Raw genomic sequence first — 18,859 nt, forward strand, 5'->3', positions numbered from 1 at the left:
AATATTTTTTATTCTTATAAATACTTATACAAATTTAAGTGAAAAAAACGAATGACAACGTTCTATAAACAATTTTTTGTATTGAAATTTTGAAATCTGTTTAATAAAATTCAACCTTGCGTACTTTTCAGTGGGTTTTGTGTGTTTAGAATATTTATTCCGATTGATTGGTACTGAATGAATGTGTGCACACATAGCAAAAGCTGCATTCATCTGAATGCGTATTCAGTGTTAAAAGTTGATGTTTCGTAATTCAATTTTTTCAATCTTTCTTTGAATATGTTAATATGTGCAATCGTATCTACTTTGAGTGAATGTAGAATTGGAAAATTATAAGCCACATTCCCCAACAAGGAAAAATTCAATGAAAACATAATAGCATAAAATTGATGATTTTTAATTTCAAATGATTTCACAGTTTTACAGCTCTGCAAGTTAACAATAAAACAATTCCGTTTTCCAATAATGAGGCCGCAAACTGCTTACCTATCAACGACGAATTTTATGCGTATTGTTCTCAAACCGACACTTACGCTGACACCTTATCATTGGATAAAAGCAATTTTGATATAGGTCCATTATTGAATAAAGATTTGAATATCGAAGAAAGCCAATTGTTGAAGAGATTTCTATTGAAGTACAAAAGCATTTTTTTTCAAGAAGGCCAATACTTACCAGCTTTAGAAACGGTTAAACATCAAATCATTACTAAACCTCATGCTCCTATATACACTAAAAACTACCGATATCCTTATGCGTTGGAAGAAGAAATAAATACCCAGTTAAATTCTATGTTAGAAAATGGTATAATTAGGCCTAGCAAATCGCCATATAATTCACCGTTGTGGATCGTTGAGAAAAAATCAGCAAGTAATGGTAGGAAGAAATGGCGTTTGGTGATAGATTACCGTAAATTAAACAGTCTTACTATCGACGATAAATTTCCCATACCCAACATTGAATCACTTTTTGAAAAACTAGGACGAGCGCAATATTTCTCAACAATTGATCTCGCAAAAGGATTCCATCAAATTTTGATGGACGAAAGCGACATAGAAAAAACAGCTTTTTCTGGGCCAAATGGGCATTATGAATTTACGCGCATGCCATTTGGCTTAAAAAATGCGCCTGCTACGTTTCAGCGCATGATGAATACCGTTTTGTGTGAATATATTAATAAAATCTGCATAATCTATATGGATGATATATTAGTATTTTCTACATCAATTAGTGAGCATTTTGAAAGTTTAACAAAGGTATTCAATCGCTTGTCCGAAAAAATTTGAAAATTCAATACGACAAATGCAAATTTTTATCTAGATATACAGAATTCCTAGGCCACAACATTACACCTGAGGGTATCAAGCCAAACCATGAAAAAATACAGGCTATACAAAAAATAAAATTACCACGCACAAAGTTGCGAAACCGGAATTTTTTGGAAATCATATTGCCTAAACTGTAATTTTAATTGTATCGATGAGAAACTTCTACAGATTGGTCAGAATGAAATCCCAAACAGAATGAGTGAAAAAAAAATTTACACCGAAAAAAATTGTTGGGTCCAATTTTCAACAAAAGTCAAAAAAAAAATTGTTCGAAAAATTTACAAAAAAAATTTATTTTAATTGTTCTTTTATTTCTGATAAATACCCTATGATTAGTTTTTTAAATAAACTATAGGGTGGTCCGAACAAGAATTATAAACGTCAAATTTTCATGATTTTTCGATATTTGTTGAAAAACTCTGAAATTTTATATAAAACCAAAATCTATTTCATTTCTTATTTGAAAGGTGGCAATAAAAGCTTTAATTTGATACCGGTTTGAAGTCAATAGCTTCAGTTTTAAGAGAGTTATGCTCATTTTTGTGGAGTGCTAGAATAGATGAAAAAAAAAAAAAAAAACCACAAAATAAAAACAATACAAATAAGCGCGCAATAACGGATTATTTCACCCACCTACCTAGACGTAAAAACAAAGGGGGAGAGAGAGAGAGCGAAAGAGAGAGAATAAAATAGTAAAACAACAGAGAGAGAGAAAGGTACCACCACAAGCTAAAAGAAAACACTATATAAAGACGGACACACATGCGGACTAATTAGTGACAAAAAAGAAAACACTGAAGATGGCGATTAGCCGAAACCGGTCTGAAAATAATAAAAATTTGACGTGGGATGACGGAAAGTCACCCGAAAACCAATATGATTAAATTATTCAATAAGTGATTCCGAGAATTTCCGTTCTATTTCTATGGAATAAATACTGAGAGTGATATACTAAAATCGCTATAACTCCCAGGAGGGCAGGTATGGGCAGCTGATTTTTTCACAGTTCGTTGAAAACAAATTATGTAACATTTCTGTAGTGGTTTGGAACTGGGACTCTCTGGGACTTTTTAGATATTGCTTACCTAACCCAAATTTAAAGGAAAAATGGACCTTTAGTCGGGTTTTCGCTCTAAAAAAGGTGCATATGAAAATGTCTCAAACAACATTCCTTTTTTTTACAGAAGATACTTGTCCGAAGGCAGATTTTTTTTCCGAATCAAAATATCTGTCACCAAAATCAAATGAGATCATTTTGAATACAGCCCTGAAATCCCCTCTTTTCGTGAAAATTTTTTATATTTGACTTCTAAAATCAATTAAAAATCAACGGGCCAACATAAAAATAAGCTTTATGTGTTTTTTGTTTACTTGGAATGTCTGTGACAAAATTGCATCATTAAAAACACTGAAAAAAATAATCGGAAAAAAGTTACTTTTCCACTAGCCGCAACACAGTGCCACGGTCTGTGAAAGAAATTCAATCCTTTTTAGGCTTGACCGGTTACTACCGTAAGTTTATAAGGAATTACTCCATGATAGCTGCCCCCATAATCAAGTATTTGAGAAAAAATTAAAAAATCAATTTTAAGGATAAAGAGTATATTGAAGCACTTGACAAGCTTAAACTCATTATGACTTCACCACCACTACTAGTATTTCCCGATTTTTCCAAAAAATTCACTGTAACAACTGATGCCAGTAATGTTGCGATAGGAACGGTGTTGAGCCAAAACGGCAAGCCAATTTGTTTTGCGAGTCGCACATTAAATGGAGCAGAAAAACGCTACCACACGCTGGAGAAAGAATTACTAGCCATAGTGTGGGCTGTGCGTCATTTTAGGCCTTATTTATTCGGTCGTTCATTCGTCATTCAAACGGATCATCAACCCCTTAAGTGGCTCTATTCCCTGAAGGATCCAACCGCACGCATTTTAAGATGGAAAACCTTACTAAGCGAATACGAATTTGAAGTGGAATATATTAAAGGTAGGGAGAAAAAGGTCGCTGACTTTCTAAGCCGGCAAAAGGATAATGATTTTATGGATAAGGAAGAAACTTTTGATATTCAATCTTTGTTTGAAAATTCCTTAGAAACGGTGCATTCAGCACGCGAAAATTTAAATGATCATTTCCTTATTTCCGAGTCAATAGTAAACCGATATACCACTCAAATTCGGCTAGTAAGGAACAAAATCGTCGAAAGCGAAATATTGTATAACAAATACCGGATAGTCTACATAGCTGAAAAAGATATACAAAGAAACACTTATCTCACGGATATTTTTAGAAAATATATAAAGAAGGGAACAACGGGAATTAATTCCGAGTTGCCTGATAACTTATACAATAATGTACAAGAAAAGTTAATAAATTTATTTTCGAATGATAGTAACATTAAATTTACTAAATGCTGCTATAAAGCTGTAGACTTGAAAACGGAGGTGGAAACTTTAGAGGTAGTGGAAAAAATCCATACAGAGGGCAATCACAGGGGAGTGCTAGAAAACTATGAGCAAATGAAATTGAAATACTTCTATCCTAATCTTAAAAAGGTGATCAACAGATATATTAATACATGTGATGTGTGCAACGAGAACAAATACGCGAGAAAACCTTTGAAAAAACTATTTAATTACACTGAAACCCCTAGTAGCCCTAATGAAATAGTGCATGCTGACGTATTTTATTGTTTTCGCGCTTGTTTTCTAACGACTATTGACAAATTCACTAAATTGGCTTCCATACATAAATTGCCTGATAGAAACATGGTCACAATTGAGATCAAACTCCAAGGCTAGGAACACCGAAAAAATTAATCATGGACAACGAATTTAATAATTCTCTTATAAGATTATTCTGCCGTGAAAATAACGTGACTCCTCACTTCACTACTCCGAACAGCCATACTGGAAATTCAGATATTGAAAGGTTGCATTCCACACTATTAGAGCATATACGAATTTTAAAAAATACGGACAACTCCTTAGAAATGGAGGAAATTATGATTAAGGCTATTGGGTTTTATAACAATTCCATTCATAGCTCAACCAATGTAAAACCACTAGACTTTATCAATAGAAATAACATGAATTTTGAAAAAATTAAAAACTATACTTATAAAAAAAAGAAGCATGCCATTGACAAAATCAATGCAAAAGGTGAAAATGTTCCAAATTTTAACAACAACAAAGTTTATATCAAAAACCCTCTTGCTAATAGAAACAAAGTTGCCAAAAGGTTTATAAAATTGCCAAATAGTTTTCCAAACAAAATTGACATTGCACATATCAAGAGGCCACATAAACAAATTTAAGTATTAACTAAATAAATTTATGTATATTATATTTTAAATGAAATTCTGAAAAGATGTACAAATTACGCATTTATGGACATTTAAAAAAAAAAAAAAAAAAAAAAAAAAAAATATAAAAAAANCTATGTATGAATGTACGTTATGTATTTAAGTGATTTTAAAATGTCAGGAATAATAATTTTACCTTAATATCAAGCAAAAAGAAAATTATATATATATATAGAAAATTAAAAATGTACATACATACTTTTACGTTCGCCCAAGTATAAATTGTAAAGTACCTTGAAAATATTAAACTTATTTCAAATGCAGATAGCAAACTAAAACAACGGATCGTTAAATATAAAAAAAAAGAGAAAGTCGGAATACCCAATAAAGATATTATAGCTAAATGGCCCCGTTATCAAATGGCGTAGTATTTTAGATTAATACATTTAATGCATAAGCATTTCTCGATTTTTATATATGTAACCTATGTAACCTATTCTTTAGGTGTATGTCTATATATGTAGGTATAAACCCTAAGGTTTTGACGTGTGAATCGCAGAGACGCGAGTTCATTTTGAGGAGGGCGAGTTATATGTACATATGTATATGTATAATAGGCGATCATCAGCGCGATCGGAAATTAATTAGCTAGTCAGTGAGTTAGTTAGAGTCATCGTTAGCTAGCGATCAGACGTCCGTGTTTAAGAATACTTTAAATGTTAACGCAGTTGTTCTTATAGTTAAATAAATGTTTTTTGTATAAAGCATAACTAAATTAGTGTTTTACTAATAATAAAGAAATTATGTATTAAACATAATTAAAACGGGGTTTGATTACAACGAGTAATCCTATCTCTTAAATTACATATACCCATGTATGTGTGTTTATAGATTCCGCAGGGTTGGTAAAGGAATTGATAACAACATCCAAAATGCGAATGCAGTTATAAAGGCATGCTGCACGTTACACAACTTTTTACTTGAGGAGAAAGATGCCATGCCTACAATTTGGTTAAGTGAACAAACAAATATGGGCCGAAATACAAATTATCCAAATCACTCAACAAATTTGATGCACAATAGACATGAAGCCGAAGATATAATAAACGCTCTCAGTATACATTTTGGTAAATATGCGTGCATTCTAAATCGTAAAATTACAAATCTTCAACTATACCCAAGTCCCAATAACCCAGCAAACACAGTCTCTAAGGGTATACTCATATTTCAATTTTACATTAGAATTCTAGTGTAGTTCTCGAATCGAAAATCATGTTAGAGAACTATGTTAGAATTCGATTAAAGAATGATTAGAACACACTAAATATTAGAAACCAAATAGAATTCAACTTTAGAAAACGACTAGATATCTAACCTCTTTCTCGATATTGAAACTAAGTCCCCTTTTTGTAGAGAATGCTATAATTCTCGACAGCTTCTCAAATCACTTTTTGATTTATATGATGCATTTCATCGAATTTCAATTATTAGTTACGATTTTTTGCATTTCAGGTGACGATGTATGTATACATACATAATTTGAATTTAATATATCGTTACTTTAATATAAAAATGANTATTATTAGTTACGACTTTTAGCATTTCAGGTGACGATATATGTATACATACATAATTTGAATTTAATATATTGTTACTTAATATAAAAATGAGATAGGGTCATCTCATTTTATTCCGAAATTCGAAGTGGTACAAAAGTCGGTAGATTACTCACTAAGGACCCGATAAAATTTAAAAACAAGTAGTACATCCATATGTGTAATACTCCTATATTGGCAGTACAGATATATCAATGAAAACGTACGAGAGAGAAGGCATACATACGTTTATAAATAAACATGTACGCAACAATACACAAAAACGGCACTCACGTACACAATACATTCACAAAAACAGCACTACACTGTCTCGCTTTGATTTCGGAATGCTTACACATTGAGAAGTTAGCTTACTGCCACAGCGTTTTTAAAACATTCGCACATCAAAAACTCTTATTTTTATAATTTTATAACAACTCTGCAAATAAATAAAAATGTTAGATAGGACCCTTCTTGGCCGAATTCGAATCAATATTATATTTTATTAATTTTGACGACTTAAAAAATCCAAAACACCTTGGGTAAGTTTTTTATTGTCATCCCTCATTTCTTTTAAAACCTCCAATTTTTTCTCTTCTACTTTAGCAATTTTTTCGTTAACTGCCAAGTTCTCATGGACTGCTTGCTTAAAAACCTTGCCGAACTCCCCATACATTGTCAGTAACTTTTCATTTCCTTTACTTGTTGCGCGCACATTGGAAGACGATGCTCGTTCCGAAGGCGGCGAGGGCAGCGCCAGTTCAGTGGAGGATAGGGGAGAGGCTGACGCGAATTCTTCAGTCCATGACGAAGATGAAATGAAATCAAATAAAGAAAAAGAAATTAAATAATATGGAATTTGTATGTACATAAATTAATATTTTGTATGTTCCTTTGCTCGCCCGGTTCACAGAAATGAGTCACAAATAACTTGATTTGTCTCGGAAGATATTCAGCCCTGTCGCAAATTCCGTGTGAATAAACTGTACCCATAATTTAACATTCAAAACAAAAACAANAGAAGATATTCAGCCCTATCGCAAATTCCGTGTGAATAAACTGTACCCATAATTTAACATTCAAAACAAAAACAAATAGGGAAAAATTGTTTTGCTTTATGATTTTTGGGAATATTTGTTCACGTGAAATTCACGATCGGGCCGATTATTAAAGACATTGTAAATGTGGGTATGGAACGACAGTAAATGTTTAGTTATTTGTACAACGATTTTGGGGTGGGGGCGAAGGAGGAGCTGGCGTGGCCCCCTAAAAGACAGATGATGGGCCGCACTTTATGAAAGGTCACTCCTTCCCCTTTTAAGTTTTGTTTTATCTCAACGGCCGCTATACTNCAAATGTTTAGTTATTTGTACAACGATGTTGGGGTGGGGGCGAAGGAGGAGCTGGCGTGGCCCCCTAAAAGACAGATTATGGGCCGCACTTTATGAAAGGTCACTCCTTCCCCTTTTAATTATTGTTTTATCTCAACGGCCGCTATACTGCACTTATGCCAAAAAAATACCATATTTCAAACCAAAATTATTAATAAATTAATGTTTAGATATAGTAAATTATATTGTATTAGTAGAGTGTAGACTCTTGTCTAGAAGTATGTGTAAAAGTCTTTGATTAGGGTCACGCGTTTGGGCACAGCAACCCAAAATTGTTATACAAATAATTAAACCGTACTTGGAACGACTTCTGACTAAATCTTGTAAACCGGACGAGTAAAGGAGCAGAGAAATTGTACAATACTTACATTCAATGCTCTCTTCCACACAAACATTGACGTTGTTTATACGGTGAGCGCCAATCACTTTATGAACAGCTTCGTACAAATGCCACGACGCCGGTGAAGCTCCTGAGGGTCCAATCGCCTCCTTGCATTTTCTGAAGGAAATATGATTTTAGTAAATCATAATTTTAAAAGATATTAACATAGTACCTGTATTTAGCAGTAAGGTTGGCTATCTTGTACTTCACATCTTGGGCAGATACAACATACCCTTACTTTGCTAGCTCGGAGGACATTTCTTGGTAGACGTGCGTATTTTTGCGTGCACCGCGTAACTCATCTACCTTTTGCTCCCACAATTCCACAAAGCAAGCTTCTGCCTTGCTATCCCAAAAGCTTCTCTTCCTGCGTTACTTGACTGGCGTTTCCTTTTTTATTGTACCCGCACTAGTTTTAAATTTCCATTAAATTGTTCCGAGTTTAAGCGTAGAGTTAAGCATTCAACTCCAAAATGGGCCATAAACCCGAGTTAGTGGCTCAATGTGAACGCTTTATTAGACGGAAAAGTTTCATTCATAATGAATAAAACTCCTTCGGAATTAAGCATTCTACCAGAAAAGTGCAGCTATACTAAAACAGCTAAGCGAATAGGCATCTAAACGGAATGTACCGTAGTAAACTAATTTTAATTTAGAAATTTGGTCGTTACCTTACCCCACCTAATATTAATAATTGAACAAGATTTGTAGTACAAGTGATGATCAATATACTATATTAGTTAAAGCACGATAAAGCTAAAGGTATGGCACATAAGGATGCCTTAATGTAAACAAAGAAAATAGTTTTTCTCCTTTAAATTATGCTGAACTGAATATTTGAGTAGTCACTTGCAAACAGCGTTATGTGATTTTATAATAGAAAGCCATACATTTGAAAAAANATTCAATCATTTCAAATGGGGCTGTTTGGGTAATTTATTTTTAGCAAAAATTTAAAAAACGGTAATACATTGGATCCTTGGCTAAAAACTTCTGTGGTAAAACTGTCCCCCTACGTCTCCATTTTTGGCTATTTAAAGCCAAAGGGTAGGCTCCCTCAATAGGGATTTCCAGCATATGCTAAAATTATTAAAAAGCTATCGGTCTGATCAGATAAGAATTACGTAACAATCTGCGTGCAGCCTCGACGGGGTCTGTCCATATGGAAAGGGGAGTTAGCGTGGTGGGGTTAAGGGGGCATCCGAAGAGATGCTGTGAGTCATGGAGCAACTCTCCGCATGCCGGGCATTCGTTTGGAATATCTTCGCTTAATCTGCTCAGGTATGAGTTCAACCTGCTGCAGTAACCAGACCGCAGTTGGGCTATTGTGGTCCGAGTCTGCCGAGGCAGACGAAGTTTTGTATCGTCCACGTCTGGTGGTTGTGTACCCAGAACGGCATTCACAGGTCGGGAGTCTACATAACTCGAGACTGCCTCTCTGTGAATGTCGTTCAAGGTCTGTCGATAAGCTGCCGGGTCCAGAAAAGTGATGGCAAAAAAACTTTAATAATCGATTGATCGGTTAATTGATTAATCGAAAGCATTCGATTAATAATTCAAATCATGTTGGCATCTGACAGGCCGCTGTGAGATCGGCGAAGAAGCACCTGTACCGAACGATTGGGACTCTGCTAACTCGGACAAAAGCGTGCTTGAATTCTCGTCCACTGGAGGCCCTTCACGATGATCCCGAAGGTGGTTTACCACGTACTCCTGGAGAGTTCCTCATTGGGCGACCGCTTGTTTCACGTCCCGAGCCTGCAGTACCTGATGTTCCTGAGAATCGTCTCAAGTTTTGGCAGCGACTGCAGCTCATGTATGAACATTTTTAGAAGCGATAGCAGCAAGCCTACCTTACTTCGCTTCAGGCACGTGGTAAATGGGCCCGTCCTCATCCCAATCTTCAACGCGACGGCGTAGTACTTATCCTCAACGAGAATCTTCCTGCAGCTCACTGGCGTATAGCACGAGTCATCGATGTACATCCTGGCGACGATGGCCTAGTGTGCGTCGTAACTGTCGAGTACAACAGCGATAAGAGGAAAGGACGAAGGTATCTATGTAAAGCATCGATGTCAGCGACCGGTTCAAAAGCTTTGCCGGCTACTGGTTCCAACGAAGAGATCCTGAACCGTGACGGTTCAGCCGGGCAGGATGTATAAGACATCACTGACTTAATTGCATGTATATAAGGCATCATGTTCCATCACTGATTTAATTACATGTATATATTTTTCGCATTCTGTAGCATCACTTGTTTCTTGAGTAGTTTTTGTTATTCTGCAAGCATATCTTTAAGTTGTAATTTGCTTATTAATTATTAACAAAATAAAGCTCGACTCGGACATACGAGTCCTTTGTGTAAGAAATCATCTATAATTGAATTGCTGTTGGATTTGTTGTTGCGGTTACCGAGTTGCCATCTGAATGTACCAATGGGTTCTGATATAGCGTTGTTGTTGCTGGTTTTGTCAAATATGCATTTCTTTTGCTTGCGCTTGGCATTGAGTGCACGAATAAAATTGTGGTGAAAAAACGAAATGCGGAAAATCACCAAATATCGCGTGTCCAGAAACAATAAAAATAATAATAGATTGGCGCTCACATATATGTTAGTGTTTGGCCGAGTTTCTCCTCCAACTTGGGGCGTGCGCCTTGATTTTGTCACACAAAGCGGAGGGACCTACAATTTTACCCCGACTCCGAATGGCGATTGTATTTTTATAAGCTGTTTTTTTCATGGTAGAAATACACTCGGAGGTTTGCCATTGCCTGCCGAAGGACGACCGCTGTTAAGAAAAAACGTTTTTCTAAATTTTTTGCGATGTTGCTTTGACCAGGGCTTGAACCCATGTGCTGGTGAGTGAAAGCGCGCACTGCTTACCACTATACCGCAGTGTCCAGAAATACTGCGTAATATAATCACATTATTTTCTCAAAGAACAGAAACCGTGCCAACTGTATGAATAATGAGATTGGTGAAGTTCCACTTACAACGTATGAAGAACTCCTAGGTGTCTGCACACAAATTCAAGACAGGAAAGCTCCTGAGCCCGACGGAATACCTAATAAAGCCTTGAAGGTCGCGATACACTCCCGGCCGGACTTATTTACAAGAACGTTTCATACATGCTTGAAAGAAGGCATATTTACCAGTAGTTGGAAAGTCCAAGACCTGGTATTGTTACCCAAAGGAAATAATCCGCCTGGAGAGCCCTTGTCTTACCGTCTAGAGTTGTGAAACCATCGATAGTTTCCATGTTTCAGAAAAAAAACTATCACTACTCGTTGATAGTTTCCAGCAATACTATCGATAGTGTCAAACGCTACCATCGATAGTACAATCGATAGTCAATGTAATGTTAAAAACTGTTCCAAATCAACAGGGACGGCATCGAAAAACTAAAAAAAAAAACAAATTTTGAAAATATTAAACACATGTAGGGCCGTTTTCTTAAGTAACTTTTAACTTTAAAATTCACTTTATGTTCATATTTGTATGCTTCACCACAAGAGCCATCCATATAGAGGCAGTAAGCGACCGCAGCGTTTATGCAGCCTTGCGCCGTTTCATTGCTTGCAAACGAACTTGCTGAGCTTTATCGACTTTTCAAAACTGAAGTCCATCAAGAACAACTGCGGCAAATGCAAATCGCGTAACCTGGCGCACAATCCCTGCAAAATCGTCCCACTTTGGAGGATTGTGGGAGGCTGCCGTGAAGCAGGCAAAATATCACTTGGTGAGAGTCGTTGCCAATGCTACGCTATCCTTTGAAGAGCTCACAACCATTACCGCTTAAATAGAGGCGAATTTAAATTCACGCCGATCTCCTCCAAACCCTCAGATTTGGAAGTTCAAACACCGGGTCATTTCCTCATCGGAGAGCCTCTAACTTCATTCCCGGAACCTGAGCTTACTGACGTCAATTACCATTGCTTATCACGCTTTCGCCGTTTGCAACAGCTACAGCGGCATTTTTGGCGTAGGTAGTCAAGAGACTACTTGCATTTGCTCCAGCAGCGTCATAAGTGGACAACGAAAGCGCCCAACCTACAGCCGAACACACTTGTGCTAATTCAAGACGAGAATCTACCACCGTACAAGTGGCTGCTTGGTCGAGTTTTGTCAACGATCCCTGGTCGATATGGAGTTCACCGTGCTGCCGAAATAAAAACGCAGTATGGGATCTACAAACGAGCTATAGTGAAGCTATACCCTCTACCCATTGACGATTGAAAATACTGAAGTATATTTCAAGGAGGCCGGCACATTCAGTCGCAGCATTGTTCCTTCATACATTCTTATTTATACATATGTATGTATGTACTTCATATTTAAAATTCTTTAATTTCCTAATCCTAATTATTTCTTACCTATTTAAAATGTATTACTTAATACATATGTGTTACCGAATATTCGTATACCGACTTCGTAAGTATTTTAAATATTGTAACTCGACACATCACTAAATCATGTTATTAACCTTACGGTCAAATTCCAATAGCGTTAACATGTAAATCGTCTTTATACATATGAATATAAGTTGTCGTTAAGATTATCTCTTTGGTATTCTTTTAACATGCTTCGCCGTGTATACACGTAAACGAAAATTAATAAATTTTAACTTTTTTATATAAAAGAATCAAAATCGACTTTGATTCTTAACATTGCTCAAGTAAGATACTTCGAATCGGTGGTCACTTACAGAAAGCGGAGTTGTCATTTGATCAACGGCACCCGATTAGTTTAGCGAAGGATGGAGCATTATCATGGCTGCTTATCGCCGATGCCCATGAGAAGTGTATTCTTGGTGGCATTCAGGAGATGATGCAGTATTTGCGCCAAAGTTTTTGGATCGTACACATGCGCGCGTTAGTCAAGGTGTTTGTCCATTGATGTGTTGTATGCCGTCGTCATCAGCGAATCACCCAACAACAACAGATGGCATCCCTCCCGAAATCGAGGGTATTGGTAGCACCACCGTTCATTCATACAGGCCTCGATTACTGCGGCCCATTTAATGTGAGACTGAGTGGTCAGAGGTCGAACGTTTTGACTAAGACTTATGGTCAGATTTTTGTCTGCATGGCCACTAAGGCCGTGTATATAGAGCCGACTGAGAATTTGACAACCAAGGCATTTATTGATTTATAAGACAGCTTTACACGCCGACGAGGTATTTGCGCCATACTTTACAGCGATAATGGCACGCTATTTGTTGGAGCCAATAAACAGCTGCAGATTAACTTGTCGGAGTGGTCGAACACTCAAGCAAAGCAGCATGCAGCCGCTGTAGGTACGAAGTGGAGATTCATCGCTCCTGCAGCTCCAAATCATGTTGGCATCTGGGAGGCCGCTGTGAGATCGGCGAAGAAGCACCTGTACCGAACGATTGAGACTCTGCTAACTCGGACAAAAGCGTGCTTGAATTCTCGTCCACTGGTGGCCCTTCACGATGATCCCGAAGGTGGTTTACCACGTACTCCTGGAGAGTTCCTCATTGGGCGACCGCTTGTTTCACGTCCCGAGCCTGCAGTGCCTGATGTTCCTGAGAATCGTCTCAAGTTTTGGCATCGACTGCAGCTCATGTATGAACATTTTTAGAAGCGATAGCAGCAAGCCTACCTTACTTCGCTTAAGGCACGTGGTAAATGGGCCCGTCCTCATCCCAATCTTCAACGCGACGGCGTAGTACTTATCCTCAACGAGAATCTTCCTGCAGCTCACTGGCGTATAGCACGAGTCATCGATGTACATCCTGGCGACGATGGCCTAGTGTGCGTCGTAACTGTCGAGTACAACAGCGATAAGAGGAAAGGACGAAGGTATCTATGTAAAGCATCGATGTCAGCGACCGGTTCAAAAGCTTTGCCGGCTACTGGTTCCAACGAAGAGATCCTGAACCGTGACGGTTCAGCCGGGCAGGATGTATAAGACATCACTGACTTAATTGCATGTATATAAGGCATCATGTTCCATCACTGATTTAATTACATGTATATATTTTCGTATTCTGTAGCATCACTTGTTTCTTGAGTAGTTTTTGTTATTCTGCAAGCATATCTTTAAGTTGTAATTTGCTTATTAATTATTAGAAAAATAAAGCTCGACTCGGACATACGAGTCCTTTGTGTAAGAAATCATCTATAATTGAATTGCTGTTGGATTTGTTGTTGCGGTTACCGAGTTGCCATCTGAATGTACCAATGGGTTCTGATATAGCGTTGTTGTTGCTGGTTTTGTCAAATATGCATTTCTTTTGCTTGCGCTTGGCATTGAGTGCACGAATAAAATTGTGGTGAAAAAACGAAATGCGGAAAATCACCAAATATCGCGTGTCCAGAAACAATAAAAATAATAATAGATTGGCGCTCACATATATGTTAGTGTTTGGCCGAGTTTCTCCTCCAACTTGGGGCGTGCGCCTTGATTTTGTCACACAAAGCGGAGGGACCTACAATTTTACCCCGACTCCGAATGGCGATTGTATTTTTATAAGCTGTTTTTTTCATGGTAGAAATACACTCGGAGGTTTGCCATTGCCTGCCGAGGGACGACCGCTGTTAAGAAAAAACGTTTTTCTAAATTTTTTGCGATGTTGCTTTGACCAGGGCTTGAACCCATGTGCTGGTGAGTGAAAGCGCGCACTGCTTACCACTATACCGCAGTGTCCAGAAATACTGCGTAATATAATCACATTATTTTCTCAAAGAACAGAAACCGTGCCAACTGTATGAATAATGAGATTGGTGAAGTTCCACTTACAACGTATGAAGAACTCCTAGTGTCTGCACAAAAATTCAAGACAGGAAAGCTCCTGAGCGCGACGGAATACGTAATAAGGCCTTGAAGGGCGCGATACACTCCCGGCCGGACTTATTTACAAGACCGTTTCATACATGCTTGAAAGAAGGCATATTTACCAGTAGTTGGAAAGTCCAAGACCTGGTATTGTTACCCAAAGGAAATAATCCGCCTGGAGAGCCCTTGTCTTACCGTCTAGAGTTGTGAAACCATCGATAGTTTCCATGTTTCAGAAAAAAAAACTATCACTACTCGTTGATAGTTTCCAGCAATACTATCGATAGTGTCAAACGCTACCATCGATAGTCAATGTAATGTTAAAAACTGTTCCAAATTAACAGGGACGGCATCGAAAAACTAAAAAAAAAAAAAAAACAAATGTTGAAAATATTAAACACATGTAGGGCCGTTTTCTTAAGTAACTTTTAACTTTAAAATTCACTTTATGTTTAAATTTCGCTTTAACATGTATATTTCTGTCTAAGTAAAGCATTTTATTATCGAATTTTATTTATTTATTTACATATCTACTACTGAAGCTTACAATTAAAAATAAAATTATGAGCCTAGTAGAGAAAGCTTCTTCTTATGATGGCAACAAAAATGGAAAAAATTTTGTTGCGGCAAATGTTACAGCTGTTTTTGATTGACTTGTCAGTGCTGATTACGAATCTATGAGCATAAGGTTTCCGTCAGCTCCCGATTTTGTGAAAAACGAGGTAGAAATGTCAAAAAACGCGTTTTTGGGGCAATATTTTAGAAGCTCTAGCAAAGAAACAAAAGGCGGTATTAGGCTTATTTTAAACCTAGAAGTCTCGACTACTATCCCTGAAAATACCATCCCTACACCTTGACCTGGTGGTCATTTGTAGTCATTTATTTAACAGCAAAACCTGATTTTGTGCGAAGTTTGAGTACCCACCGCAATTAAACAAAAGGGGATGGAGCCTTCCACTTGGGCTGAAATTAAGGATTGAACTTTTGACTAGTATCGGTTAAAATACCATCCCTGAACCTTAACCCTAAGGTCACTTATAGTTATTTATTTAACAGCAAAACCTGATTTTGTGCGAAGTTTGAGTACCCACCGCAATTAAACAAAAGGGGATGGAGCCTTCCACTTGGGCTGAAATTAAGGATTGAACTTTTGACTAGTATCGGTTAAAATACCATCCCTGAACCTTAACCCTAAGGTCACTTATAGTTATTTATTTAACAGCAAAAACTGATTTTGGCAAAATCTATTTATTTTCTTTAATAGCACAGTATTTATTCCAGTATTTGTAACGGGTGATTTTTTTGAGGTTAGGATTTTCATGCATTAGTATTTGACAGATCACGTGGNAAGGTTCTAGCACATTTTGTTTTTTGTGCTAGACCTTCTAACATATTGCAAAAAATGCGATTTTTTGACACTTTGACCTCGTTTTTCTCATAATCTGGAGCTGGAAAAGTCTACCAAAAACAGCTTTTTCATTTGCCGCAACAGAATCACTGTTGCTTGTTATAAATATTCAAATATGATATATTTTGTTTAAATTTCGTAATATATTTTTTTTTTATTTGTTTACAGCCAAGAAACATACAAACTTCAAGCACCGATAATAGAAATGCCTAACTTCAGACATATCCTTATGGTTTGAAGCAACGTTTAAATATAAAGGGAGCTTTTCAATTAAATACCATTAAAGGAGGAATCACAATGAATATATCACTTATAATAAAATATTGACAAACTTAAACGCTTAACTGACGCGCAGCTACATGGAGACATTATAAATAAAATCGGCTGTGCTAGAGGTTTTAAACTATCGATAGTCAACTAGTACCATCGAAAGTTTAACCTTTTTTGACAAAAACTATCACTACTCATCGATAGGGGCAAAAAATAAAACTATCGATAGTACCATCGATAGTTTGTCACCTCTATTACCGTCCTATACGCCTACTGGACACACTAGGGAAAGTTCTTGAGAAGACTAGTTTGTCTTCAGAAAATCCCGGTCGACCATAGACGCAATGAAACCTGTGGTGGATATTGCCAAAGAGGCCACCGAAGGCAAAAGGTGGCGCGGAGGGAAAAAAAGAGTGTTGCGCGGTAATAACGCTGGACGCAAGGAACGCCTTTAATACCGCGAGCTGGCAGCGTATAATGGAAACGCTCTTTAAAATGGAGGCTCCAACATATATCGTAAGAATAATTAGGAGCAATCTATCAGACCGCAAGCTAGGGCACTGGAGTGATAGAGGCTATGAAGAATACAGTCACGCCGGGGATCCCTCAGGGATCTGTTCTTGGACCTCTGCTTTGGAATCTAATGTATGACGGCATACTGCGTATCGATATGCCCCTCGTACAAAGATAATTGGATTCGCAGTATTTGCTGTAGCGAAACATATCCAGGAGATCGAGAGGAATGGTAGGAGACTATAGGGAGTATAAACGAGAGGCTAACTTCTAGAAATTTAAGCCTCGCGGACCACAAAACAGAGCCAGTTCTAATAAGTAGCAGGAAAGCCGAAGAAACGATGAGATTAAGCGTGGGGTCTGAATCCATCACTTTAAAGCCTGCATTTAAATACCTGGGCTTTATGATTGATGGTCGACTAAACTTCAGGTACCACCTCGAGTATGCTTCTAAAAGGCTTCGAATGTTCAAGCATATCTGTCAATAATTATGCCTAATAATGGTGGCCTTAGTCGGCCGCTGTGGTGTAGTGGTAAGCAGTGCGCGCTTCCACTCCGCTACGCCTGGGTTCAATCCCTGGTCAAAGCAACATCGCAAAAAATATAGAAAAAAGGTTTTTTCTTAACAGCGGTCGTCCCTCGGCAGGCAGTGGCAAACCTCCGAGTGTATTTCTGTCATGAAAAACAGCTTCTCATAAAAATACAATCGCCGTTCCGAGTCGGCGTAAAACTGTAGGTCCCTTCGCTTTGTGTGACAACATCAAGGTGCACAGCACAAATCGGAGGAGAAGCTCGGCCAAACACTAACATATGTGTAAGCGCCAATCTATTATTATTATTAATGGAGGCCTTAAAAATAGTAGATTTCTTTAGAGTAGGGTGGTCAGCTCAGTTTTACTTTATGCTGCTCCGAATTGTACCGAAGTAATGAAGGTAAAATGCTACGCACAGAAACTAACAACCATGTACCGCTTAAGTGCACTGAGAGTTGTTTGTCGATTCCGCACAATTTCTGACGAAGCATTCTTTGTAATCGCTGGAATGGTCCCAGTATACATTCCCGCACAAGAGATGAAAACACTATATAATCGCCTGTCTGCGAGCAGCGATGGTCTAACGCGAAAGACAATAGCTAGAGAAGAAAGGTGTCGCTCTATGGTAATCTGACAGAAACGATGGGGACTCAGAAAAAGGGAGGTGGACCCACAAGCTCATTCCTGATGTTGAAAAATGGCTTAATAGGTCTCACGGGGAATGTAGTTTTCATCTAACCAAGTTCCTCTCGGGCCACGGTCTTTATCGTGAGTACATGAATACATGTGGGCACAACGACTCCCCGTACTGTTCGAGTTTCATAGGAATAAGAGAAAATGCGGAACACATAATGTTTTCGTGCCCCCGCAACGCCCCTGAGACACGATACATACTACAGGACAACGGCATACTAGACAATATGTTAGCATCAAGCGAAAACTGGTAGAAAATATGCGCTCATTACACACGAATCCATGTAGACTTAAGACGAGCTGAGCATCTAAATACGTAAGGAGCCTTTCGGCCACCCAACCCCGTGAAGTAGAACCTTGAATGGCAATCTCAGGGGGAGAGTGGTTTGTGGATAGGTTTCAGTACGTAGGTTCAGCCATGAGGCTGCAAGTCGAGCATGCTACTATGCCGGTATAGTAGCAATCATGAGTTTCCTTCATCACGGGCGCACAGTGCTGTATGAGCGGGCAAAGATCAAAAAAATTGTTGTCACGTATGTCAACGTGTTTGGTATCGTTGGAAAGGAAATTTATCCTAGATTAAGGATCTGGACTTAGTTTTTGTTTTTATCTCATAAGGTTCTCACAAAAACCTCTTAAA

The 18,859-nt window shown here is 37.7% G+C and overlaps 1 protein-coding gene and 1 long non-coding RNA gene across 2 annotated transcripts; one reads left to right on the forward strand and one right to left on the reverse strand.

Annotated features, from left to right (window-relative positions):
• The first annotated feature begins 5,462 nt into the window (after positions 1 to 5,462).
• Positions 5,463 to 7,113, forward strand: LOC108373184 (uncharacterized). Its single transcript, XM_017629046.1, has 2 exons — positions 5,463 to 5,759; positions 6,834 to 7,113. The coding sequence occupies exons 1-2, from the start codon at positions 5,510 to 5,512 to the stop codon at positions 7,076 to 7,078; spliced, it is 495 nt and encodes a 164-aa protein (XP_017484535.1). The 5' UTR covers positions 5,463 to 5,509; the 3' UTR covers positions 7,079 to 7,113.
• Positions 6,952 to 8,224, reverse strand: LOC108373185 (uncharacterized). Its single transcript, XR_001848939.1, has 3 exons — positions 8,173 to 8,224; positions 7,987 to 8,117; positions 6,952 to 7,022 (listed from the first exon to the last, which is right to left on the reverse strand). It is a non-coding gene; the product is annotated as an uncharacterized LOC108373185 (long non-coding RNA).
• Between the last annotated feature and the right edge of the window lie 10,635 nt (positions 8,225 to 18,859).

The sequence above is a fragment of the Rhagoletis zephyria genome, unplaced genomic scaffold, assembly GCF_001687245.7.
Source record: "Rhagoletis zephyria isolate East Lansing unplaced genomic scaffold, Rhagoletis_zephyria_1.1 Rzeph_scaffold_06451, whole genome shotgun sequence".
In the NCBI taxonomy this organism is placed as follows: Eukaryota; Metazoa; Arthropoda; class Insecta; order Diptera; family Tephritidae; genus Rhagoletis; species Rhagoletis zephyria.

What these genes read in the sequence shown, in the direction of transcription:
- LOC108373184 (XM_017629046.1), top strand. Translation starts at nt 5,510, where the DNA reads ATGTGTGTTTATAGATTCCGCAGGGTTGGTAAAGGAATTGATAACAAC. An exon ending in CGCTCTCAGTATACATTTTG is followed by an intron (nt 5,760 to 6,833) that starts GTAAATATGCGT and finishes CTTCTACTTTAG; the next exon opens with CAATTTTTTCGTTAACTGCC.